We start from the raw sequence: 23,964 nt of genomic DNA, 5'->3' as shown, positions 1-23,964 counted from the left end.
AAGTGATTACTTAAGACATGGAAAACTGACAACTTTCTGGAAAATTAATAATGCTTGACGCCATCATATTCGTAAACTTGAAAAATAAAAATGCACAACTGGATGACATTCAAGCTATGGTTAGTTAGATATTTACCTAGCCATAGCTGGAATGTCATTGGACATAAATATATATGTCCAGCCAGGCTAGCACATGATTGGCGGGAGAGTATCTCGCCGCGACATAGACTACCCGTCCCCCTTTAATTCATACAGTTAGTAAAAGACGGGTAGTCTATCTCGCGGCGAGATACTGTCGCGTCAATCATGTACTCGGCCTACTGAAACTAGAAAAAAAAAACATCATTTATATTATCACTACTTGTATATACTATGTCTATGTATTATCATTAGTTTTAGTAAACATTAGATTAAGATTAGTTACTTAGATAACTTTATAAGTACATTACATACTATTCTGTGATGGTGATGCCATGTTCGACCGCAATTAACTTTTGCACATAGCGTTCCAGTATTTTAACCTATAAACGAGTCGTTACGTAACGCAAGTGACACGGCATTTGAGCATGATTACGGCTTGCGTGTAGGTACGAACGGGGAAATGCTGTGACAGTATCTTGTACGATACGCACATACTGTGTTCTTCTCTTGAACGTTCTGTGGCGCACCGTTGCATCTGCACTTCTGCAGTTGTGCCGTTGCCTAATGTATTGTTGCTTGGGTACCACACGTAAAAGTCCATCAACTTAACGGCGTCGTGACGGAGATTAGATCTAGACACTTGCCGAACGTCAAGCTTATGGAAAATATCTTGTTTATCATTCAGGCAAGTACCTATAAGTAAGTGTGAATTTTTTTTATACTCAATATCAGATTAAATTTGAGCGGCCAAATATACCTTAACACGGCTATATTGTCAAGGGGTTAGAGTACATTAGGTAGTGTGAGTCAATAATTGTTATTATTTATGTACCTGTAAGAAAGGCAAAGCGGGTAATTTTCATTAGATTAAAAAAAGGTAAGTAACCTATACTAAAATATGTATTCAAAATGTAAAATAAATTACCAGTTTATAAACAATCGTATCAAAAAGCAGTCGGTTGTTTTCAAACCACTGCATTGTACCCCAAAGTATAAAAACAAAATAAAAATAAATTATATTAGCAAAAAACTAAAATATCACACAAACACTGTATAAGTAGAAACCTAGGCTAGACATACATAGCGAATTAGCTCGTCGTTGAAGTAAAACAAATTGAGCCTTCTTCATAGGTTACGAAAACACCTGATAAACGAATAAAAGAAAAGGGAATTTAAAGATACGAGTACCTATACACGTACATCTTAGATATAAATTCTTTCCGATTTAGTAATCAATAATTTTTCATGTGCATGTTCCTAGCCAGTTCGAAATAATAGGTAACCAAAATTCGTTGAACATAGATTTCGTAATTGACTCCAAGCATCAGCAAAAATATTGTAGAAGGAATAACAAACTACAAGATTTAAATTCTTACTACCCCAAAATATTACACAGAACATTTTAGAAACTCCGTTTTTACATGCGAGTCTGTTCGCCAAATTTGTCTGCTTAAGGTGCCGTGTGGTATTTTCGGCCAAACATTTTGTACCTCTGCTCGTGTAAATATGTAGTAGGTTTATAATGCTAGCCTTTTTATTACTTTATTTCTTTTCCTTCTCAAAGAATTCAGGCGTAATAGGTACGTTGGAGATCTGCTGGTAAGTGTAAGCGCTGAAGAAGCGCTGCGTCACGTTCATGGCGTAGTCGATGGCGTACTCGAGGATCGGGGCGCCGAACTCCTGCGCCACCAGCTGCGAGTTCTGGTTCAGGACTTGCAGGATGTTTGCACCTGGAAGTAGAAGGGTGATTCTGTAAGAGCTATAAACATTTTAAGGGTACGCGTTACATACATGAATTATATTCGTACTACCGTACCGAAACTACTACATACTCTTCTTTTTCCTCGCGTTATGCCGGCATTTTTGCCACGGCTCATGGGAGCCTGGGGTCCGCTTGACAACTAATCCCAAGTATTGACGAAGGCACTAGTTTTAACGAAAGCGACTGCCATCTGACCTTCCAACCCCGAGGGGAAACTAGGCCTAATTGGGATTAGTAAGCTATTATATACTACATACCTATATTAATACAACACTACTAATACTACCCCTACAATACCTACTTAAACACTTTAATCGTAGCTACATACCTTAGTTACTCACTTCTAAGTAAGCAGTCCCGCAGCATAAATTGGATTTTACAAGCATTATAATAAGTACCAAATAATAGAGAATTACGAGTACGTACTGATTTCAGCGCTTCCTCGGAATAAGTTTGTGAGGTTGAGCTTGAGGTCGGTGCCGTAGTCAGCTTTGTACTTGTAAGAGTTAATCTTGTAGTGCCCCTCGCCCGTAGTTTTGTCCATCACAACCTTTTCCAAAACCTCCAGGCGGATACGTTGGTTCCCTGAATAAAAGTGAATAAGTAAAATTAATAACTTACGCATACTAAAAAAAGTATCAGTAGATCTGAAAAAATATAAAGAAATAAATTCTTGTTTCTGTAATTCTGTTCAATAACAGTCATCATTTATGACTATAATTAGTAGGTAAGTAATTAACTACGCTAATAAGTACATATTTTTTTAATACATTAATCTTCACTTTATTAATTTCATACCTTATTTGTGCTAATTAATAAGTGACAATAAAAACTGACACGACCAATGGGGTTGGCCGGTCGAAATAATTAGCAGATGGCGCCAGCATAGCTTGCCCTGTCAATCCCTCGAATTGTGTCAAATTTTTGTTTTTTTAATGCCCTGGATGCCAGCCCTTTAAGCCAAATCTCATCAAAATCTCATAGAAACAGAGGCAAGCTATGATGGCGCCATCTCTGCAAACCTTTGACAGTTGCCAACCCCACTGTGAATAAAAATGACCACCGATCATAATTAGGCAAACTATATAGGTATTTTCAACACACTTGCTCAAAACGACGTTTTCATTCCACTGATTTTTGGCTCATAATCCTAGATATTAAACACGCGTGCTTCTTCAGTATATTATAACACTCGTGCTTTTTCATTATATAATCCGACTGAGTTAAGAAGGTAACTGATCGCTAAATAATATGCATGGAAACGGAGCCTTCTTAATTTGGTCGAGTAATACATTTTTTTAAACCAACTATTGGGTTTCAAATGTTGGTTAAAAGAGGTTTTATCTCACTAAACATAATTTATAGATTAAATGATTTCGTAAATTACATTAATGAATTAACTAACACGTTAGACCGGGCCGTGTCCGGGCCGGAGCTTCTGGCGCTTCGTTTTCTATGGAAAGCATCACGTGATCACCTGTCATTTCATAGAAAAATAAGCGCCGGAAGCTCCGGCCCGGACACGGCCCGGTCTAACGTGAGTCATCCTTAAACATAACATTTTATCGATTTGATCTTCATCCATCGGTTAGAAATACCAAAATATTAGCTTTTTTACATTTTTTTAATTGGCTGTTTGTGGATTTCGTTCGCGCATTGCCTTGCGCGCGAATTGGAATCGTGCGTAAAAAAACCGGCCAAGTGCGAGTCGCACTCGCGCGCCGAGTGTTCCGTACTTTTTAGTATTTGTTGTTATAGCGGCAACAGAAATACGAGTACATCATCTGTGAAAATTTCAACTGTCTAGCTATCACGGTTCATGAGATACAGCCTTGTGACAGACAGACAGACGGACAGACGGATTTGTTGTATGGGACCCATACAACAAACGTGTTTTTTTTGCCGTTTTTTTGCGTAATGGCCGTGCCAACCATTCGTGCGTGAGTCCGACTCGCACTTGCCCGGTTTTTTTTTTTTTAACTGTACTGACCTCGTACTGACGATGTATATTGTGTGTATGTGGTCTGGTTGTCACCAATAAGGAGCTAGCTGAAAATCAGCGCTGCAACCTTCGTGCTGTAGCACAATGCTGAGTTTGAGCCTTTTGGCTGGCACACTTATTTAATTTATTGTTTGTATTTATGGGTGTGTGCAGATAAAATATTTTTCTTTCTTTTTTTTATAATCTTTTTTCTTTCATGACAAAATTAAACTTTTTCCCTCAATCTATAAAAAATGCATTCATAGTTGGACAGTCACCTCATACGTATGCAGTTCCATGAATCCTGGCAAGTGATCAACTGATCACCCGAGGTGAACTATAGTCTAATGGCGTTATTCATAAACGCGTTACTAGTCTTTGTCATTTTGAAAAAAAAATGAAAAAAATGAAAAAGCGTTTATTGGTTACAATATTGTGTACAGCAAATTATGGTTGGAATCTCCAAGTAAGTAAAATTATACTTGTGGCAGGAGATCCCGCTCTTCCTACCAAAGTTACATACAAAGTAACCGAACATATACTTAAAATGAATATCTTACAAACTAAACTAAGCTAAAATTAATTAAAGCTAAGATGTGTGTGTGTGTGTGTGTGTCGACTATAGCTTTTTTACAACTGTATAAGTGCAAAGGGTATACAGAAATATTTTTTTATTTTGACATGTATTTGTAAAAAAGGGATAAAACATTATTTAACTAAATCAGGCCCGTAAAGTTGTATGAATAAGGGGGTAAGCGTGGCCGCAGAATTGTTACAGATATCGAGTCACAGTTACAATAGTTCTCCTGCATCAAGCGACGATGACAACAAAAGACAGCACACTTTCAAAGTATATTGACATTCTTTGAATATTCAGCTAAGAATAAGAGAATTCACATCTATTATGGTTGACTAAAAAGAAGCAGAGGCAGAGCACATATCTGATGGACGGATGCCACGCAAAAGTATCCCCTGGTACTATTGGAATCGTTATTGTTAAACAGCGAGCATTGCCAAGCTAGACCAAATCAGAAGGGTCTGGAGAACGGTGGTAAAAACTAGTGCTATATATAATCATGATCCTCAGCCTCCAGGATCGAGGAGAGAAATAACTTACATATTTTGATCTTGGCGTTGCCGTCGGTGTCGAGGTTGAAGAGAAGGATCCTGCCCTGCAGACTATAGTGGCCCTTGATGGTGAAGTTGCAGCGGATATCGAAGATGAACTTGCGGGTCTCCCGGCGGGACCTGCCAACAAAGTATACATAAATCAGTTTGTATTATTTTTAAGGGTATCGTTAAACTTTTTTTATAATACCAAATGCTATAGGATTTTTAAAAAATTACTAATAACTAGTAAGTAAGTAGAGTAAAGAATTTTTTATTTTTTAAATTTAAAGAATTTGCTATTCACAACAGACCTTTGAGATAAAAGTAATAATAATAATTGTAATTACGAATGTAATGGGTTGATACCTGAATAACTTTTTTAAGCCCAGGTGTGGATTGACCGTTTGTTCAACTTTTCCTGACAAACCAGACTAAAATATCAGCTATTATAATTATAACGTACGATAACGCGCAAGTTGCAAACGGGTCGAATCTATAAAATAGGAATACTGACTATCAAATTTTAATATACCGACTGAGTTAAGCTACAGAATTAAGAAAAGGTCGAGGCGTAATAATGATTAGGCAGGCAATGCGTTTCGACATACCGACGATAACCTCTTCTACAATGAATAATGCATAGAGTTTTTCCAAGCTAATTACAAGATGCGTGAACACTGGTTACGTTGTTACTTATAAACTACAATGCAGTGGGAAATCCTCTACCTCCCGCGGACCACAAGGCCAGTGAAGGATACGTCACAATTGTTTTACGGACACATGGGCTTCTCGACGAACATTCAACTTATTCAAACACTAGCTTTTGCCCGCCACTTCGTCCTCGCGGAATGATTGTTGAAATTATAAAAAATATATTGATGTCCTTCATGGGGCCTGAAATTATCTTTATAACAAATTTCATCTAAATCGGATCAACGGTTTAAGCCTGAAGAGGTAATAGAGAGACAGTTAGTTTCGTATTCATAATATAATATAATATATTTGATATATAATATGTATTATACAGAGTGTCCCTAGCCATTGGACACAGCCGAAATGTACATATGTACCTATTAGGGTATTTTGAACCAGTGTACAAAGTATCATAACAACCGGTGTAGCGGTTACGAAGAAATTAACAAATTACGAATTTTTACTTTGGAGCAGCCTGTATGTGTTAGTGGCTCCTGAGGTAATAAATAGTATGAAACCTTGTTCGACCTTTTTGATTATCTTTTTTATTTATGACACTAATACGATTTTGACTTTTGATTATGGATGGTATAGAAAGGATGCCAATAATCTCTTATGGCAGAATTGTTGCAAAAGTGACCGCTTTCAGCTTTAAATAATAGTTCCTAATCTCTCCGGTGGCGCTAGTTAGGCTCTGGGACATGAGTATAACATATAAGGCAACAAATAACCCGACCAAATTACGTAGTTTGTTTTTGGTAGTATTTCGGTGTATGGTGGCGCCGCCTAATTACTGTTTTTTGATGGACACTTTTCATACATAGAGATTTGGCTCCTTTATATAGTCTCCATGCTTTTGATGATGACTGAATGTCATCATTGCCGCACATTTTCGAACAAATTGTCAAAAGCACTGCCAATGATTAATACAGTATGTTTCTTTTTGTTGTCGATTATTGGAAATAACTTTTGTTTGAAAATTTATTTTATAATTTTTTGTTCTAATTAAAAAAAGTGTTAACGTTAGAGCATTTCTGAGAAGTAATCCTACGTGTGATTTCAGGGTTTGTCCAATGGCTAAGGTTACCCTGTATATGTTGCAGACAAATTGTAAGAATCCGCCGTTTACAAACGGCGTCGTCAATTTACAAACGTTTTTGCGTTTGTAAATTGTCGAAGGTAAACTATTAGTGGGATCAATGGTGTCAACGTAAACGTGATGGTTGTCAGAGAGTGACCATGGTTTGCTGTTTTATAAATTTATATTAACTTTTATACCACACCACCATCGTCACGCGCGTTTTAACCGTGGTCCCACTGCTTTGACCCACAGTGGGTCCACGTGTATTTTTTTACCCGTTGTCCCACCGTTCTAAACAGTGTTCGCCAGTGGGTCTACAGGTAATTTATTTTTACCATGGTCCCACCGCACTGTTTCTTTGCCAAAAACATTTCCTTCACAACTTAAGTAGACGGAGCCCCGCTTTACGGACGTCACACTAAATCGGTAGGTAGGTTAGGTTCGTTAGGTAGCTTCAGATGCCCGAAGGGCAAACCGCCCAGAAATAGGAGCCTCGCGAAGCGGGGCTCCGTCTTTTTAAGTTGTAAAGGATTTTTTTAAAAGAAACAGTGCGGTAGGACCGTCCAGGAACTCCAGATCTGATGGACACCCCAGCGTTTTTCATAGTTTTGATGTGCAGCGCCACGCGTAGTAAATTAAAGAACTAATTCGACCAAAATGTTCACTCACATAAAAATACAGTAAAACGGTATGTAATTAAGGAGACGTACAATCTGCATAGATTTAAAATTACATATTATAAAAGCAGGTGTCATAAGTAATTACATTGCGTTTATTATAATTGAGGTTATCCAACGACGAGGCGAGGCAATTCAGGAAACATACTATCCGAGTGATTTAGGTACTACATATGCTACATATATGTACCTACATTATAACGCCAATCGGCATTAGTAGTACTTATTACAGTAATCAGCAATAAAAAATACGACTCTTCTTCCGATGTATAATATTGTAGGTACTACAATAATAAGTTGACTTTCATTTCATCATCACATATTTTTGTGTCCTAGCTAAACAGAGATCAAGGTTAAAAACACTCGTACCAACGAGTCAAGGTACATAATACATAAAAAAAACTGTATGATCTCTTTTATGAGCCAATAACAGCAAATATTGTCCATGTAAATATTGCATGGTCAATGTCAGCGGCTTTTTAGCAACTGAAGTGTAGGTAATGTGGGTTTGAAGATGTGAGTATTAGTCGGTAATTTATTTTGTGACAGGTAAATATTTAACATATTTATGTTGAATCAAATATCCAATTCCGGGATAATTACTCGAAGCGGTGTATAGCTATGAATATATTCAATATAGTTCTAATAACTGTTCTAAGCGAAACGTGCTTTGCCTCCGGAAAGTTTGTAAAGTTTTCTGTTCGTCTTACAAGGGTTTGCATCTTATACTTTGCTAATCTTGACGCTATTATTTTAATTACCAGTTGACATTCCTTGACATAAAATGGCGACATAACTGTACCTTCTGTCTTTGCAAGAAATAAATGATAATTAACTAGATTGACTATAAAACTACCGACTGCATAGACCGATGCTCTTGACCTATCGTGTCAATTATTATGCATCATGTAATGCTAATGTCGTTAATCCCTTGGTCAAGTATAAATCATTAAGCGCGTCATTTCGAAAGCATAATACTTTACTTGAAAAAAGCTTTGCTTATAGCAACGAGGCAAAAACGCAACTTAAATACCCTGATAGCTATTTATGACATACCTACGTATAATTAGTCATAACGAATGACATTGCTATTTTCGCTGTTATAACTATAGGTGGAAAGAAATAGGTGAAAGAATCGTTCCCTATCGGTTTATCACAAAAGCATGGCTGGCATGGCTCTTTACCATGGTTGGATAACCCATAAAAGTAAAGTTGGTAAAGTCCATATACTTGACAATTTACACAATGTACAGTACGGTACGGTACGGTTTCGTAGCAATTTCCTCAAGGAGCAGTATATTTTTTTAATGTACCTGTCGGCGGCAGATCTTGAAATCGGTCATATCGAGATATTCCTAGGCATATCATGAAACGCCGCCATTTCATGTTCTGACTAAAATTAACCCAGGCATATCACGATCTGCCTAATAAAACAGGCGGCAAATCGATCAGATCAATGCATTCGTTGATATTCCTAGCTTCATGCCGGGCGCATCGTAAAATAACTTGATCGAGATATTTCTAGGCATATCATGAAACGCCGCCATTTCATGATCTGACTAAGATTAACCCAGGAATATCACGATATGCCTTATATAAGGGGCGGCAGATCAATAGGAGCAATGTATTTGTCGCACATTTGTCGTAAGTTTGGTTTGCGGTAAGATGGCGGAAAAGCATCAGCTGATCGAGTTTAATTGTTAGCACCTGTTAGTTATCATCGGCATCATACGTGATTTGGCTGATTTCGCATTTTGTTTTATTGTAAAACCGTAAAATATAGCCGCCTCATACAATATTTATCTAATTTATATTAATATTTATCTTTCCACTTGAAACCCTTGAAGTTTGCACGATATGCCTAGTGGTCGGCAACAGTCAGATCATGAAATACCGGCGTTTCATGATCTAATCAAGCTATCAGCTAAATCAAGTATGATGCCGTAGATGAATAACAGTTAAACTCGATCAGCTGATACTTTTCCGCCATCTTACCACAAACCAAACTTACGACGAATACATTGCTCCTATCGATCTGCCGCCTCTTTTATAAGGCATATCGTGATATGCCTGGGTTAATCTTAGCCAGAACATGAAATTGCGGCGTTTCATGATATGCCTAGGAATATCTCGATATGCCCGATTTTACGATCTGCCGCCGACATATTGTAACATGGCAAACCTGCATAGTGCAGCCACCGCGAGCACTGGCCGGCTGTAAAAAAAAATTAAGCCATTCGCCCGTCTTTTGTTTTTTCTCATAATTTTTCTCTGGGAATTTTGTTGCAAATAACCCACAACTGATTACTAATATTTATTTAATGTGACTCCATGCTTATGTGATTTGTGTTAAAAGTATTAATACGATAGTAATACGAGGGCGTCTAATGCAGGTAAAATTTGTATAGTATTAAGTTTATGTTTAAATTAAACCTAATCCAAGTCTTATTTGTACGTCACTGGTTTTTTGTAACTGAATGAGGCTTGGGTTAGGTTTCAACCCGGAAACTAAGAACGCACGATTGTTGCAGCCCTTTCTTTTGGTTTAAAACTGAAGACGCATGATTGAAGCTACTTATTTTCTGGATATTCGCTCCTGAAGTTTTTATCTGCTTGCGCCTGGTGAGCCCGCGTAGCCCGCAGTTGCTACTACCGCTGCGGAAATGCATCGTTCGGCTCGACGAAGATTGGAAATCGAAAACGTTAAGGCCAGTGACGATATTTTATTGGTTTTGACTCGTGTACTGACAGAAATTAGTTTAATTTATTGTACATATTTTATTATTATATTGTTTTACTATAAGAACCTAGTTTTCATTTTCTACCGCTCTAGTTAGCCGGCTACAATATATGTACATAATAGTTTGTATTAAATACTCACGAAACTTTAAGCGGCACGCACGTACTGAGCCCGATCAGCCTGCCATTATGGAAGGTCATCTTGACGTTGCCGGGCAGGTTCATGCTAATGTTCTTGTCCAGGTACAGTGGGTCCAGGGACGGGATGTTGGCCTCCGGGATGCCCTTCACCAGCCCAGGGATGGCATCCAGTGTGGCTTGAGTAAAGCATTCGTCTGATAGTTCGGAGCAGGGATGGATGAAGTCCGCTGGAATTTTAAGACAAAATTATTGCTTGTTCTAATGTGTAGTTTCTTACTCTTTCTTATATATCGTCGACTTTAAGATTGAATAATGTAGTTATTCCTTAGGTACTGGGTAATCGATATTTGGAGAATATAATTTGACTCTATTGTCTTCTGTCCTCCGCATAATTTTCTAGGTAGGTACGCACACATCAAAATATTAAAGAAGAAGATTGTCCTTTGGTTTTTCTCTGCCCATCTGGTAACCTGTGATTTAACAACTACAACTTTACGAATGACTGTTTATAAAGGAGATAATTATGTGCAAATTATGTGTTTTCTTAGATTTAAGTGTCTAAGTAGGTAGGTACATTAATTTGGCGATTGGTGATTTACACCAAGCAAGAAATCGCGTTTATAACCAAGGTAAATACTTGACGCAAGCGTAGCCGCGGCCGCGTTAGTAGGTAAATGAGCCCTAAGTTCTGTCGCAAACTGCAAACGTATACGCATGCCTAACAGCTGGCTAATTCACGAAACCATCCTACATAGCGCTGGCGGACTAGCTACTTTGATGTGAGAATACTCGTATAGAAGTTATATAGAACCAAGGCGCTTGTTCGCTGGATATATGCTGCGCCGACGGGCAAATGTAGCTCTATGAAAACTATGCTTGCACCTACAGCAGTGTAATTCGTAGAGCGAAAGGGAGGGCGTAATTATGACAAATAATGTATGCTCAAAACTTGCTATCGCTCTGCTACAGATAGGTCTGTTTAGACTTTAGAGGCAGTTTGGCCTCTATATGATCTCAGACACGGAAATGGGTAAGTACATCAGGCTATACACCCCTAACATACATAATGCCCTATGATTTACTAGATGTACTTAGCTTTAAAAATATCTCTCGTATTCTAAAATAAAGTGTTACAGAAACAGACAATAACACGAATTAATCCGAATCCGAAGGGCATCTTAAACGCTTACCTACATGAGCGCACGGCGTGAGAGGAAGTCCGTTGTTGCATCGATTGCAAACAATCTGAACGGAATTTGTTCCGGTTTTCACTGTGACCTCAGCTTTAAATCCTCGAGAGTTTAATGCGTTTATAATTTACACGAGCGAAACCAAGGTGACCTAAACTATTGCAATATACCAGTCCTAGTTGCATATAGTCTTACGCAGAATTTAGTGTCCAAATTAGTGCTCCCTCTATCATGGCATACACTCTAAATTAAAGCTCAACAAATATTTCAATGACTTACTATTATTATCCTAAAGAACAAAGCTTCATTAACGAAAAACCGCGTGAATATTGGGCCAGCCAGAAGATTGTGCAAAACGATAGAAGCGCGACGATTCCATGGACCAATCAGTCATATATGTTGAGGTTGAGAGAGATCTAATAGTGAAAAATATTTTCTAACGGTTTTATAAATTGGGATAGGTATTTTTTTCTCTGTACCAGATTATAGCATATTTTCAATTAGGTACGTCAGCAGAATCAAAAATTGTTAAAACAATATTCACATTTTCTGGGCTATACATTTTGCTAAAATGTATGTTTATGACTGCAATAGTATAAACGTTGATTAGCATTTCAACGCGACTGCAACTAGGTACATGAAACATTTTAACAAGGTATTTTTTAACGTTAAAATAATTTACTTCGTCAAGGTATATCATAAGTAGATAAATTTTATGACATTTAAAACTTTCGCGTTTTGAACACATCATAATTTTTCATGTCTCATGCTCTGAAAGTGACTCATTGCTTATATGTGAAGCGGCTGAAAGTAATACATTTGGACCTAGTTGGAGTTTTATTACTTTCAAGATTTTTTTTTCGATGAACAATGAAAGTTCGGTTTAAAATGGATTCGCCGTATAATTTCCATTCTGATATTTAACTCCCGATTCCATAAATAACGATCATTTAACCAAAATTTTTCAGTGAAAGATACCTCAAGAAATATGTAGTTAAGTACTAGATACAAACTTTACTTAGCAATGTTTCGTAAAATACAGATGTATATTATATATGACCTGCTAAAAATTATTATTTATCTTTATTTACTTCTCTTTCAATCCTTTATCAATAATTATTATTCTATCGATATCCTTTATAAGTTCTTTGATTTAATCCATTAAACACCCGTGGATAAATTAGCCGCAAGAAAACAAAGTTTTAACTTATATGATTTACTTGATTTTTTCTCATAGCACTCTATCGGTTTCAAGTTTCGACCCATAACCTATGAAAAAAAAAACAGCTTTATTCATAATAACTATTTCGTTATTTTTTTTTCTATTCTCTTGAGAAATTAACCTAATACTCGTACCTACCAGTAATTGACGCAGGCACCGGTTTTTACGCAAGCTGACCTTTCATCCTAGAGGATAGGCCTTATTGAAATTCGTCCAAAGTTTGAACTAACGTCTGGAAGTTACGTAGTACGTAGTACGTAGTAACGTCTGGGGTTTGGAAGTCTCGTGCCTTACCACTAGAACATCAGCTCTCATGCATTTAAAACGTTGATTTTCGGGGCAATTATTTATATTATAAAATCTAGAAAAAATTAGGGGGTACGGTATTATTATAAGATTATAACGATGGAGATAAGTGGTAAGGACAGACAGAATGAATACGTTACCAGTTTTGCGTAAGCTTCAATTATTTATTATCATAAGTATTATCTTATTATATTATTCAAAACTATTAAAATCAATATCGCGTCTAAATCATAGCGCACATAAGTTTCCCAATTTACACCGAAATATACTGTAGGTACTCACGTAATGGTATCAACTGCAAACTGCACTGAAGGCACACAAACACGTACACCACCAACACTGGCCACCCGCTCCTCATTTTAAACCCTTAAAAACGCCTTAAAATAAAAGAAATACAAATAAATTTTCAAATTTAGAACGCGAACGTTCGAAATTTGATTTGTATTCTCTATTAGCTATGGTGCGTGTTTTTCTCGTTTGACGCGGACGCCGAATGGCTCCTTAGAGAAACCGCGCGCAAATGGTGTTTAAAACTTTGGAGTTGTAATTAAATGCCTCAAGGACTTAAGACTAGGTTTCTTGTTCGCGATTACATTAGTAAGTATGTTAACTAACTGGTACTCTGACTGGTAAGGAATTTTTAGTTATTACTTACAGATACTCATGCTTTGATTCATTGATCGTCGACTTGACCTATACCAACATGTTTGAAATTTCAGGAATAAGTATAAATACTGGCACTGTAAAATTTCCATCGTCAAAAACGTTCCGTTCTCAAAAACACGTACATATTTTCAGTACGCATATGTATTTTTTAAATTTAGAGGGTATTGATGACTTTTTAAATAAAAAAAATCGCACAAGTATTGTTTATGGCAATTCGAAAACCGTGCATTTTGAAGGCTCAAAAATGTATACCTTACACGTCTTCAGTTCTTAACAGATTGCATCTGTCATACATGCGTCTAATAAATCATACGAATGAAATCCCAGCCTAAGGCTGTGGGAACAGTCGTGCAAAGCGTTTAGAGTGCAGCTCTCGTGTTGAAACTGCTGTGTCGCAAGCCCAGCCAGAGACGAGCCTTATCCTAGCCTAGCTTAGGCTTAGCCTTAAAAATCTGGTATAGCATTTGTAGTAGAGCGTTAATAACACATACCTACTTAAGTTATACGTATGTTACGTAGGTTTAATCATAAATATTTTAATTAACTACAAAATTTCGATTTATAAGTTTACTACCACTAGTACCTAGTCAATTGTTTTATGATACTGATCTGTCAGTCAAAAGTGACAGTTCTTCAACTAAAAACGTCACTTTTGACACTGATTACTATTACAGGTTATTTTGGTTTGGTTCGCAACGTTTACTATTTTTTTTAATAATCTCTTGACTTCTACCATTGCTTCACTTTCACGTCCTTCGCGAGGGACTACGACTATGACCATTTTAAATGAACAATGCTTATTTGGCCTTGGCAACGAAAAGGTCCACCGCAGTTAACTTAAAATGAACATATTCCAGCTAAATTAAATATATTAATAACGGGTCACTTACGTATTTTAAGTCGAAAAACGCCCTTGACATGTTTCACTCCGTACCGAGGAGTGTCATCAGGAGCTACCTAGCCTAGGAGCTAGGAGGTGTTGTGTGCAACCCATCATGTGACAATAATGCCGTAAATCAGGGTAGTTTCTCGCCCCCCTGCCGCCACTGGCGCCCGCGCCGAGTCATCGGGCGCGGAGGGCTGCGGCCCGCAGTCTGCGCCGGTCCGTCACCGTCAACGCAAGCTCCTGATGATACTTCTCGGTACGGAGTGAAACATGTCGGCGTTTTTCTACTTAAAATACGTGAGTGACCCGTTAATAATATATTTAATATGTCTGTGTCTCACGGAAGTTTTGTTATTAATATTCCAGCTACTTAAAACAACTCTCATGTTGGACAATCTTAACTAATTTTGCTGTGTCTAGGTAGTTTGTATAGTGACGTAAGTACGGGGTCCCTTTGTTTGACATAATTATTGAAAGTCATAATGTAATGATTGTCAGATTAACATTAGTCATAATTCTGAAACCGTTAACTTTTCAGGATTTTCGTAAGGTTATCCTATAAATAGGTTAGGTTTGTTTTATGGCAACCATGAAAAGTTACGCGTTTCTGAGAAAAACCGAATTATGACTAACGAAAATGTGGACAAACAATACATTATGACTTAAAACTTTATGGGAAACAATAGAGACCCCGTAAGTACAGATGTAGTCAATAATTATTTTCCCTTGTATTTTTACAGAAACGTACGAACCTGCCTTGCTATTTCAGTCAGTCTCGGTGCAAAAAGTACTGAGGTTAACTGAAATAGCATGACAAATACGAACCTTTCCCAGAAAATACGATGGAAAACAATTATGCACTACATTTGTATAGTTTGCCTTTAGGCTTTATTTTGGCAAACTTTATTTTCTTCTAACCTAACCTAACCTAACGGGTTTTTTAAAGACATTTCACTCACATTTCTCATAAAAAAATATATTGTTAAAAATTGTGTAATGTACAGAACCCTTGGAACGCGAGTCCGACTCGCACTTGGCCGGTTATAAATTTAATATGTCTCGCACGTGCGTTCCTTCCTCATAAATAAAATTTAATTGACTTTTCAAAATAATAACGATTTAATTTAGGATTCAAATAGTATATTTAATTTATTTGTGGCGTGTGTCTTAAAGGTCAGTTAAAAGATAATACTCAATAAAAAATAATACCCTTTTTTTAATCAGTAACTTACTAAATCTGACTAAGTAAGTACTACCTAACTTTTAATTAAGCTTAAAGTATTTTATTTTATTTTGATTGTTGCATACTCTTTGTATTTGAATGCTTGATTGGCCATTCATGTCGTTAAGCATGCAGCACGAGGTTTGCAGTAAGTATATGACATAACATCATAACGTGCAATTATCACGACTATATTGATGGGTTTCATCATAGCTTTTCCTGCAATACTATAGTACATACCTAGTCTAGCCGTGGTAGAGGTTTTACTTGTTGTGGTTATGTTGATTTATTGCTCCTTTTTTGTTTAGTTTACTATTTTGTGCATATCAAATAATAATGGCGGACATTTTAATGTTCCATATAAAAAAATCTTTAGAAACAGAGAGTCTACCGCGAACCACTACGTTCTTTCACTCGTCTATCTGTCTCTTTATCGCTTTTGCATATTCGAGCAATAGAGAGGCACATAGATGAACGAAACTGCAAAGTGGTTCGCGGTAGGCTCTGAACCTGCATAGCACGCGGTCGAATGCTTAGTGACCCTGCTGCGCTCATCTACAAGGCGGACTCGGCATTCGTTGGTGGGTTTAGACAGTAGTCCTACCACTAGTTAGTCCATCATCGCTCCTGGTGCCCCCGGGCCAGGTGGCATACGTAAACGCATTTTCCTAACGTAAAAAAAGGCTATCTGAACCTATAAGGGTCTTGGATAGCTCCTGCCAAATTTTTTGCTACGCTGCTTAAAGCTATCGACACATCCTGCACTTGATGCCTGACTTGACGCTTGACAGGTACTTGTTGTCGGAATTGATGCCTGAACTGAATACATTTTATACATATCAGCTGTATAGGGAAAAACGGATCAATGCGTAATCAAATCTTGACACTTACAAAGGAAAAACTCAAAACTTTTTGACTGGCAACCATCGCTGCGAGAACAAACAGATAATATTAGTTTGTCTTAGTATGTTTATAAAGAATGAAGTCAGCAATTCAAGCGGGCAATATTCATGAGCAAAACGTTTGAGAATATAATTGAGATTTTGACATTAAAGATATTGAATTGAATTTAATATGAGTTGTGAGTATGAGACAATACCTAATTCTTGATAAACCCCTGATCGTGAAATTAAAAGCAGTATAAAAAATTGATGGTAAGCTTAAGTTTTTTTGTCGTTTGACCTCGGAGTGTACTCGGGATATTACATTATATAAATTAATTATGTATAATAAATACGAGTAGTCCGGGAGTTAAATGTTTTTGCACTGTTTCATAAATGGTTCAAATCTCTTACCTGGGAAAGTCTCCCGTCATCGTCACAGGTGTAGGGGGCTACACTTAAAGGTTTCCACTAAAACAAAATTGCATCATCGATATCGCTGCTTATGGAAGGATTTTTTGAAATACTTAGTTGAATATATAAATACTAGTGAAATGTATATATGCCACGAAACACACGCTCCGAGTTTTTTTTCTGTGATGATGGTAAGGGATTTGTTTGAGCGGCGTCTTTAGCTATCGCGGCTAACGCCATGAACCCCTAGGCCACCCCGCCACGGCGGTGCCCGTCCGTATTTCTCGACAATATGCCATCTTAGTAAGACTAGGCGTCTTTGACCAGCTTTAAGGGCATGTAGCGAGAGAGACTGGTGCTGCCATCTATGAACAAGTTTGGGAACAAATCAAATGATTTTATTAAATATTTTGATTTGTGTTTTTTAAGTAGTCTCTCTCACACGTCACGACTCACACTACATGTCATATATTAAAGAAAAAGTGACGAGAAGCCCTCCAGTGGTGAAGGCCGGATTCGAACCGGCGTCTTTAGCTATCGCGGCTAACGCCATGAACCCCTAGGCCACCCCGCCACGGCGGTGCCCGTCCGAATTTCTCGACTATATGCCATCTTAGTAAGACTAGGCGTCTTTGACCAGCTCTAAGGGCAAAAAGGACTTTAAAAAACACAAATCAAAATATTTAATAAAATAATTTGATTTGTTCCCAAACTTGTTAAATATTTAATAATTCGTTTGTTAAAACTGTATTATCTTAAAGTAAAAATCAAGCGGATAGAGGAAAAAAGGAAATGAATAAAATATTTATAAATGGCCAGTGGGCAGTGGAGCAAGAAATAAAAGTATTTTATGGGGTTTAAAAAAAAAATAAAATAAAATGACTTCTTCTTCTCCTGACTTCTGAACTAGGTAAAAACCTGTGTAACAGCAGTCAGATATTATATCGCGTATAATGAGTTTAAAATACATCCCGACGTTTCGAACCTTTTACAGCGTTTGTTGGTAAACGGGAGGCTGGGGAAAAATATATTCACCTCTGTCAAAATTACATTGTGCAAAACCACCTCGTATATACAAAAGTAATTAACAAAATACATGCGAAATAGGCTCGTAAAGCTAGTTATACATTACAACTATTTTAAGTAAGTAACAAGATCTATACAAATATGTTTACCATTCAACACTATAATGGTCTCAGCCCTGTCTTGCTTGTTCCTTTATCAGATAGACAGACTATTACTTCCCAAGGTGGTAGAGAAAAGCCATTATCCCTATTAATGCATGGATATTTCTTATTCGGTTCTCTGCCTTTTCGCCGAAAATTGTAATGTCGAATTTCACTTACCAACTAACTTTTCGCAGAAATCTCATTTGGGCGAATTTCTTTTCCCAGTTTACATAATCCAACCTCTTTTTTTTTTTTTTTTTTTTTTTTCGTTACAAAATGCTTTTACGCATACCCGGGCTTGTAGAGGGAGCCCGGGTTATGCAGGACTCGACGGGTGTATGTTGCCCGTAATACCTGCTAAAAACTGACGTTGGCCGCTTCGCTGGCTTTAGGTGGGAACACGGGTCCACTTGCGTATTCTCCGCGGACCCACCAGCAGCTGACTAGAATGACTAGAACAATAAAGGGGGGAGAAATCACACTTCCCCCCCGGGCTGACCTAGCAGAAACGCGCTTTGCCGAGCTTCCACGCGCTTCCCGCTCGAGGGGATCAGCTTGGAGCGACGGAAACCCTCCATCTTCGCCGCCCGCTACCCTTATTTAGGGTGGGAGATTTCGGTCGTGCGCAGCGCGCCTCCTCCCTACTCTTCGACGGCGAGTGGAGTCTGCTTCCGCCGCAATCCAACCTAACCTAGTACGTCATTTTCATTTCCCAACTATGGGGTTGGGAAATGAAATGGTTGCGAAGTAAGGTTATGCCAACGATTGGTTTGTCAAATGAAACTTTGGCGAAAAGTTGGTTGCCAAGTGAATTTCGGCGAAATAAACTTCGCCAAAAAGGGAGTACAGCTTCTTATTTACATACTCGTAGCCACACGCAACATTCTGGGAATAACATAGTGTAACATCTCCAACTAGGGAACAAATCTTATTATTTGATGAAAAATTTGGTTATTTTTAAAATATTTGCTGGACTTGGTCACTTTTTCTTTAGTGTATGATACCTATTTCATTTTATAATATCACTTCTCCTTGGCAAGAACCAGAGGCTTATCGAATTTTATTGAGTGATTGACCTTGTCCATGACATGCTCCCACTGCAGAATTTGGTCGACGGTGTTTGATATCAGCTACGAGTATAAGAACTAAGAACACTACTTCACACGAGTAGAAATGCTTCGCTTCGTACCTATATCCCCACATATGAAAGCCCACATTCTCAGTCCAGCTTGTACACTCCTGCATTCTTTAGAGGGGTATTACATTCTACAGGCCTCAGGAAATGTAACATCTTGTTCGTCGTAGGTAGATTTCCTATACACAGTGCGACCTAAGGTGTTATCAGGATTTCTTTCAATAAGTACCTACAGGGAAGCGAAAAGTCATTTTCGTTTAAGCGATCTAAGAAAGTCGAAACACTACTTATAGAAAGTATAATATTAAAAGAGTAATTTCACTGCACAGGAGCCAATGAGAGTGAGCTCTCCTCAAATAAAGATGTCAGAGACTACAGGAGACACCGGATTTTTTCTACCTACATTAGATGAGTTAAGGTTATGCGTCTTTCCTATCAACATTATAAAATAAATGGACTTTAAAGCATTACTTCTTATAATTTGTATGATGAAAGTTTTATTAGAAAACGGATCCAAATCGTTAACTTTTGCAATGTCCATAGAAAAAACGCCAGTTTACCCGATCGTTTTTCAGCCATACATAATAATTATATATACCTGCAATGTGGTTGCCTTGTGTAAAAATTAAAACAATTGTTGCAGACAGGTAGAGAAACCGCAGCCTAAGCCTAACGATAGGTACCGGTGTAAGCTTGGGAACATAATAATTACAATTTTATTTGACAGATCATCGAGCACCGACAAAGCACAAAGGATTTGTAAACCAATTTGTAAACCCTTTGTAGCCCGTAAATCGCCAGGAGTGCACAAAAGTGTAGCGATTGTGGAGTTTTCGCGCTGTTGAACGCCGTGCGAAAACGATTTTTCGCATTGTTAAGCTGAATTTATTGAGTCGATAACTTTAGTTGCCCATTCTGTAGGTAATATTTACGCATGCTATATTGTATACAAGTTAGTCATTTTGCAGCAATATGGCTTCTCTTTAAATCTATTTATGTGTTTATGTTTTGTAGATACATATTACGCTTCGAGAAATTTATTGGTAGGTACTAAGTAGTCAGAATTCACTCCCACGTCACGAACTCGCTTTAATATCGCACCCCTAACCGATATTCTGTACCTAAAACCAAAAAAATAATAAATAGGAAAAATATTAAGAAATACATATTATATATGTTCTAATCTAATGCATTTTAATCGCAAATGAGAATCAAACGACATTATCATACATACATGAAAGACATTGCCCTTCCTTCTTCTTCAGCCAGGTAAAAGGAAGAATGGTACTTTTCAATGTTCTAAATACGTGCTACGTGTCTACAATTCTTAGCGCCACTTGCACCATTCCACTAACCCCGGGGTTAACCGGTTAAACCTGGGGTTACCATGGTTACCAGTACAATTTGATACTGGATTAACGGTTTAACCGCTTAACCCCGAGTTAGTGGGATGGTACAAGTGGGCCTTAGACGTTGTTGCATATGTAAGTACTAGCCGTGTATAACTATGATGTACAGCGGTTGTAACGCCTAGTAAAATGATAGGCACACGATGCTATGAAACTTTTTGCTGCTCAGCCTACGTAGGTGGAGTAATTTATTCCAGTACTTATAGGTATGCTTCAGAAGAACGGTCAGTGGGAAGATCCGGGCAATTAATTGAAATGCGTAAACAGTTCAATGTGGCATTTTCCCAGGACGATTAAGCGGTTATATAGAAGTACTTGACATTCAAGAATTTCTTAAGTAGAAATAGGTTATAGCGATGTCAATTAATTAGTTCTTACTTAATGCAGATGCTTTGAGATTACAGATTTATTTTTTTAAGCTAGTATTTATCTATAAGATGAAATGGCGAGAATTCCTGATCTGCACGAACTAAGTTAAGCGTCTCATTTATTTAGTAACTAATTAAGTATTAAATACAAGGAATATATCTTATAAACATAGCCCCACGAAACTAATTAATTAACCCATTCTTTATCAGATCAACAGTCTTCAGTTAAAAACTAGGTTTTATATTAATTGTCTACAGCATTTATCTTTTTATTTTTAAACTAACTATTGTATCAGTAAGTATGGAATATGTTACCTTTGAATCTGTTTTTTTATTCGCTGATATTTTGGTCAAAATTTCGTTTTGTGCCGCAGCGAAAGATATGTATACTTACATATATTTTTTTAATAATGCAAAATAAATAGCTAAGTATTTACTTAAACTACATTTTTATTGCTCTTGCACGCACAATTAATTTTGAATAGCCTGAATTTCATTCAATGTTGCTAACAAAAACAATCGCGCAATAGTTAGAGAACCAAAACTTGATCCTAACAACGCATTAGGTACGACTGTACGACTGCCGACAATTGAGGCATTAAAAAAAAAATGGTAGCAGTCTAATAGGTGACTTTTATGTGTTTCTTGTCTAGCACCAATAACAGCATGCTGAGATTCAAAATACTAGTTACCCCCGGTAAAAAAAAGATACTTATAAGAAATTTGCTTTCGGAGTTTATAGTTTTGTCTAATAATATGAAACTATTTGAAACAATAAAGTTTAATTTAGCATGTGGTGATATGAGATCAATTCAAAAGTGTTTAGTCATTACATAATTGTGACTACAAACCGGTAGCTCTTACTACAATTGCCAAACGTCAGATATTTGGTGATGTCCATCAATGGTGCGTGAAATTGAGCGTGTCACGATAATGAGCAAGTGACCGATTGAGTCATTCGTTGCAGTGGGAAGCGCGCGGTTCACACGATGATTCACCTGACATGCTGATTGAGGCTTTGGAAGTGATTTTTTTGGCGACACTGTGACTTGTCCATGTTAAATTAATCGAGCAACCCAAAATTTTATCGCTTATAAGCTATTTAATTAATAAAAACGAATTTTCTGCAAAAAATGCCTTCAAATCATATAGTATTTTCATTAATGAATAATGTTCTGACCTATTCAGTTATACTAAAACACTGCACACTTTATCGCTGCACCGATATCGTTTTTTCATTATGTCTGTGAAAAGATTGAAAAGTGATTTAAAATAAAAGTTAAGTACAACTTTAAAAAATAACTTATAGCAATGTAAGTTGTCGAGGTATTGTTTTCAGTTCCCAGAGATATAATGCTAACAACGTTTTTCTGTTCGGAAAATTCGCAGGGTACTAGCAGATAACAATACTCATTAGTGAACATTATAGACACAGCTTTGCGAGAAAGTGATTTCACGGTCGATTACCAGCCCGATATGACCCGCTCACCCACTACACCCACTCGCGCGCGGTGTTCTGCGTATGCTTTCCTTGATTAGGCATTTCTCGGATACAGCTATATTATTTTCACCTCAGCAGCTCGAACAAGACTACTTTCGTCATTCCCTGGAGTGAGGAAAGTGCGACTTTCCTCACTCCAGGGAGTGAAGAAAGTGCAACTTTCCTCACTCCAGGGAGTGAAACAAAGTAGCTTTTTAATTTAGTGGAGGCCATAAACTGCCACTTCATACTTTTTTTGTCTCTGTATTATTCTGTGTAATTCGAAATACATGATACATACATACATATACATACCTTTAATATGTTCTCACTACTGAGGTGAAAAATTATGTGTGCAACACGAGAGCAAAGTTATTTTACATCTCGTGTTTTTGAGTCCCTCATTACGCTCAAGATTCTAACTTAGAATCACTCGCTTCGCTCGTGATTCAATTATAGTCTTTCGCTTTCTCGGGACTCAAAATAAACACTCGCAAGAAGAACCAACTTTCCTCTCTTGTTGCACAAATAACTATTTCTATTGTCTGATATTGTTCCGCCCTTGTAACAGAGCGATTTTCCGTCTCGACTGCTCTGAAAACGATTACCATGACTGACACATTCAGTTACTGCTAGATATAATGCTGGGCTTGGAAATTCTATGTGGAAGACGGTTGGACCGATTTGGAAAATTCCTAAATTGTTTGAAAGGTTATTATACCTCACAGTTAGTTATTTGATAATCGAATCTTGGAATAATTGAGGGCACTCTTAAAATATTATGGACGTAAAACTTAGGTTCTTTCAACCGCTCTTGACACAGCGTTGCAATCATCTGTCATGGATGCAGTGGCCATTGATGATGATGAAAGTTTAGCTTAGAAAAGCTAAGCGATTTATATATGTATTTTTTATCGCGCTTTGCTTTGGTAACCATTTGGTGGCGGTTGGACTGTCGAAGATGGTCATATAATGTTGGCATGGGAAATAATCGACCCAGGAAAACAGTTTAAATGCATTCCGATGTCGATTTTTTTTGTAAAACTTGTTGGCCAGAGTTTCCACTCACTACATATTCCGCTATTGTGTAGTCGCATAGATATATCTGGGAAAGCATATGGGTTGCGTCGCATTCAGATCTTAGCTAGGACAACGTGTAACGCCTGTTGCCTGTACCCGGCAGATGCGCTAACAGTAAATCCGCGTCGTGCGCCTGCGCTGGTAGCGCAGCATACTAATGCGGCGAGCGCATATCCACTCACACACGGCTGTAGGAGCAAACGGAACCTGA

At 37.5% G+C, this 23,964-nt stretch overlaps 1 protein-coding gene across 1 annotated transcript; it reads right to left on the bottom strand.

Moving 5' to 3' along the window:
* Nucleotides 1-1,028: 1,028 nt before the first annotated feature.
* On the bottom strand, nucleotides 1,029-13,573 carry LOC134740878 (uncharacterized). The gene is made up of 5 exons (XM_063673534.1): nucleotides 13,326-13,573; nucleotides 10,327-10,552; nucleotides 5,002-5,132; nucleotides 2,330-2,488; nucleotides 1,029-1,871 (listed from the first exon to the last, which is right to left on the bottom strand). Exons 1-5 carry the CDS (start codon nucleotides 13,399-13,401, stop codon nucleotides 1,684-1,686), a joined length of 780 nt encoding a protein of 259 aa, XP_063529604.1. The 5' UTR covers nucleotides 13,402-13,573; the 3' UTR covers nucleotides 1,029-1,683.
* Between the last annotated feature and the right edge of the window lie 10,391 nt (nucleotides 13,574-23,964).

This window comes from Cydia strobilella, chromosome 1, assembly GCF_947568885.1.
Source record: "Cydia strobilella chromosome 1, ilCydStro3.1, whole genome shotgun sequence".
Taxonomy (NCBI): Eukaryota; Metazoa; Arthropoda; class Insecta; order Lepidoptera; family Tortricidae; genus Cydia; species Cydia strobilella.
Note: the sequence above shows the minus strand (reverse complement) of the source record. Positions and strands in the feature narration are given on the sequence as shown.

Excerpts from the sequence above, each read along its gene's own strand:
- LOC134740878 (XM_063673534.1), bottom strand. The coding sequence starts at position 13,401 with ATGAGGAGCGGGTGGCCAGTGTTGGTGGTGTACGTGTTTGTGTGCCTT. Across the intron at positions 5,133-10,326 it reads TGCGTGCCGCTTAAAGTTTC|GTCCCGCCGGGAGACCCGCA; the intron begins GTGAGTATTTAA and ends CTTTGTTGGCAG. Across the intron at positions 2,489-5,001 it reads CAACGCCAAGATCAAAATAT|GGAACCAACGTATCCGCCTG; the intron begins GTAAGTTATTTC and ends ACTTTTATTCAG.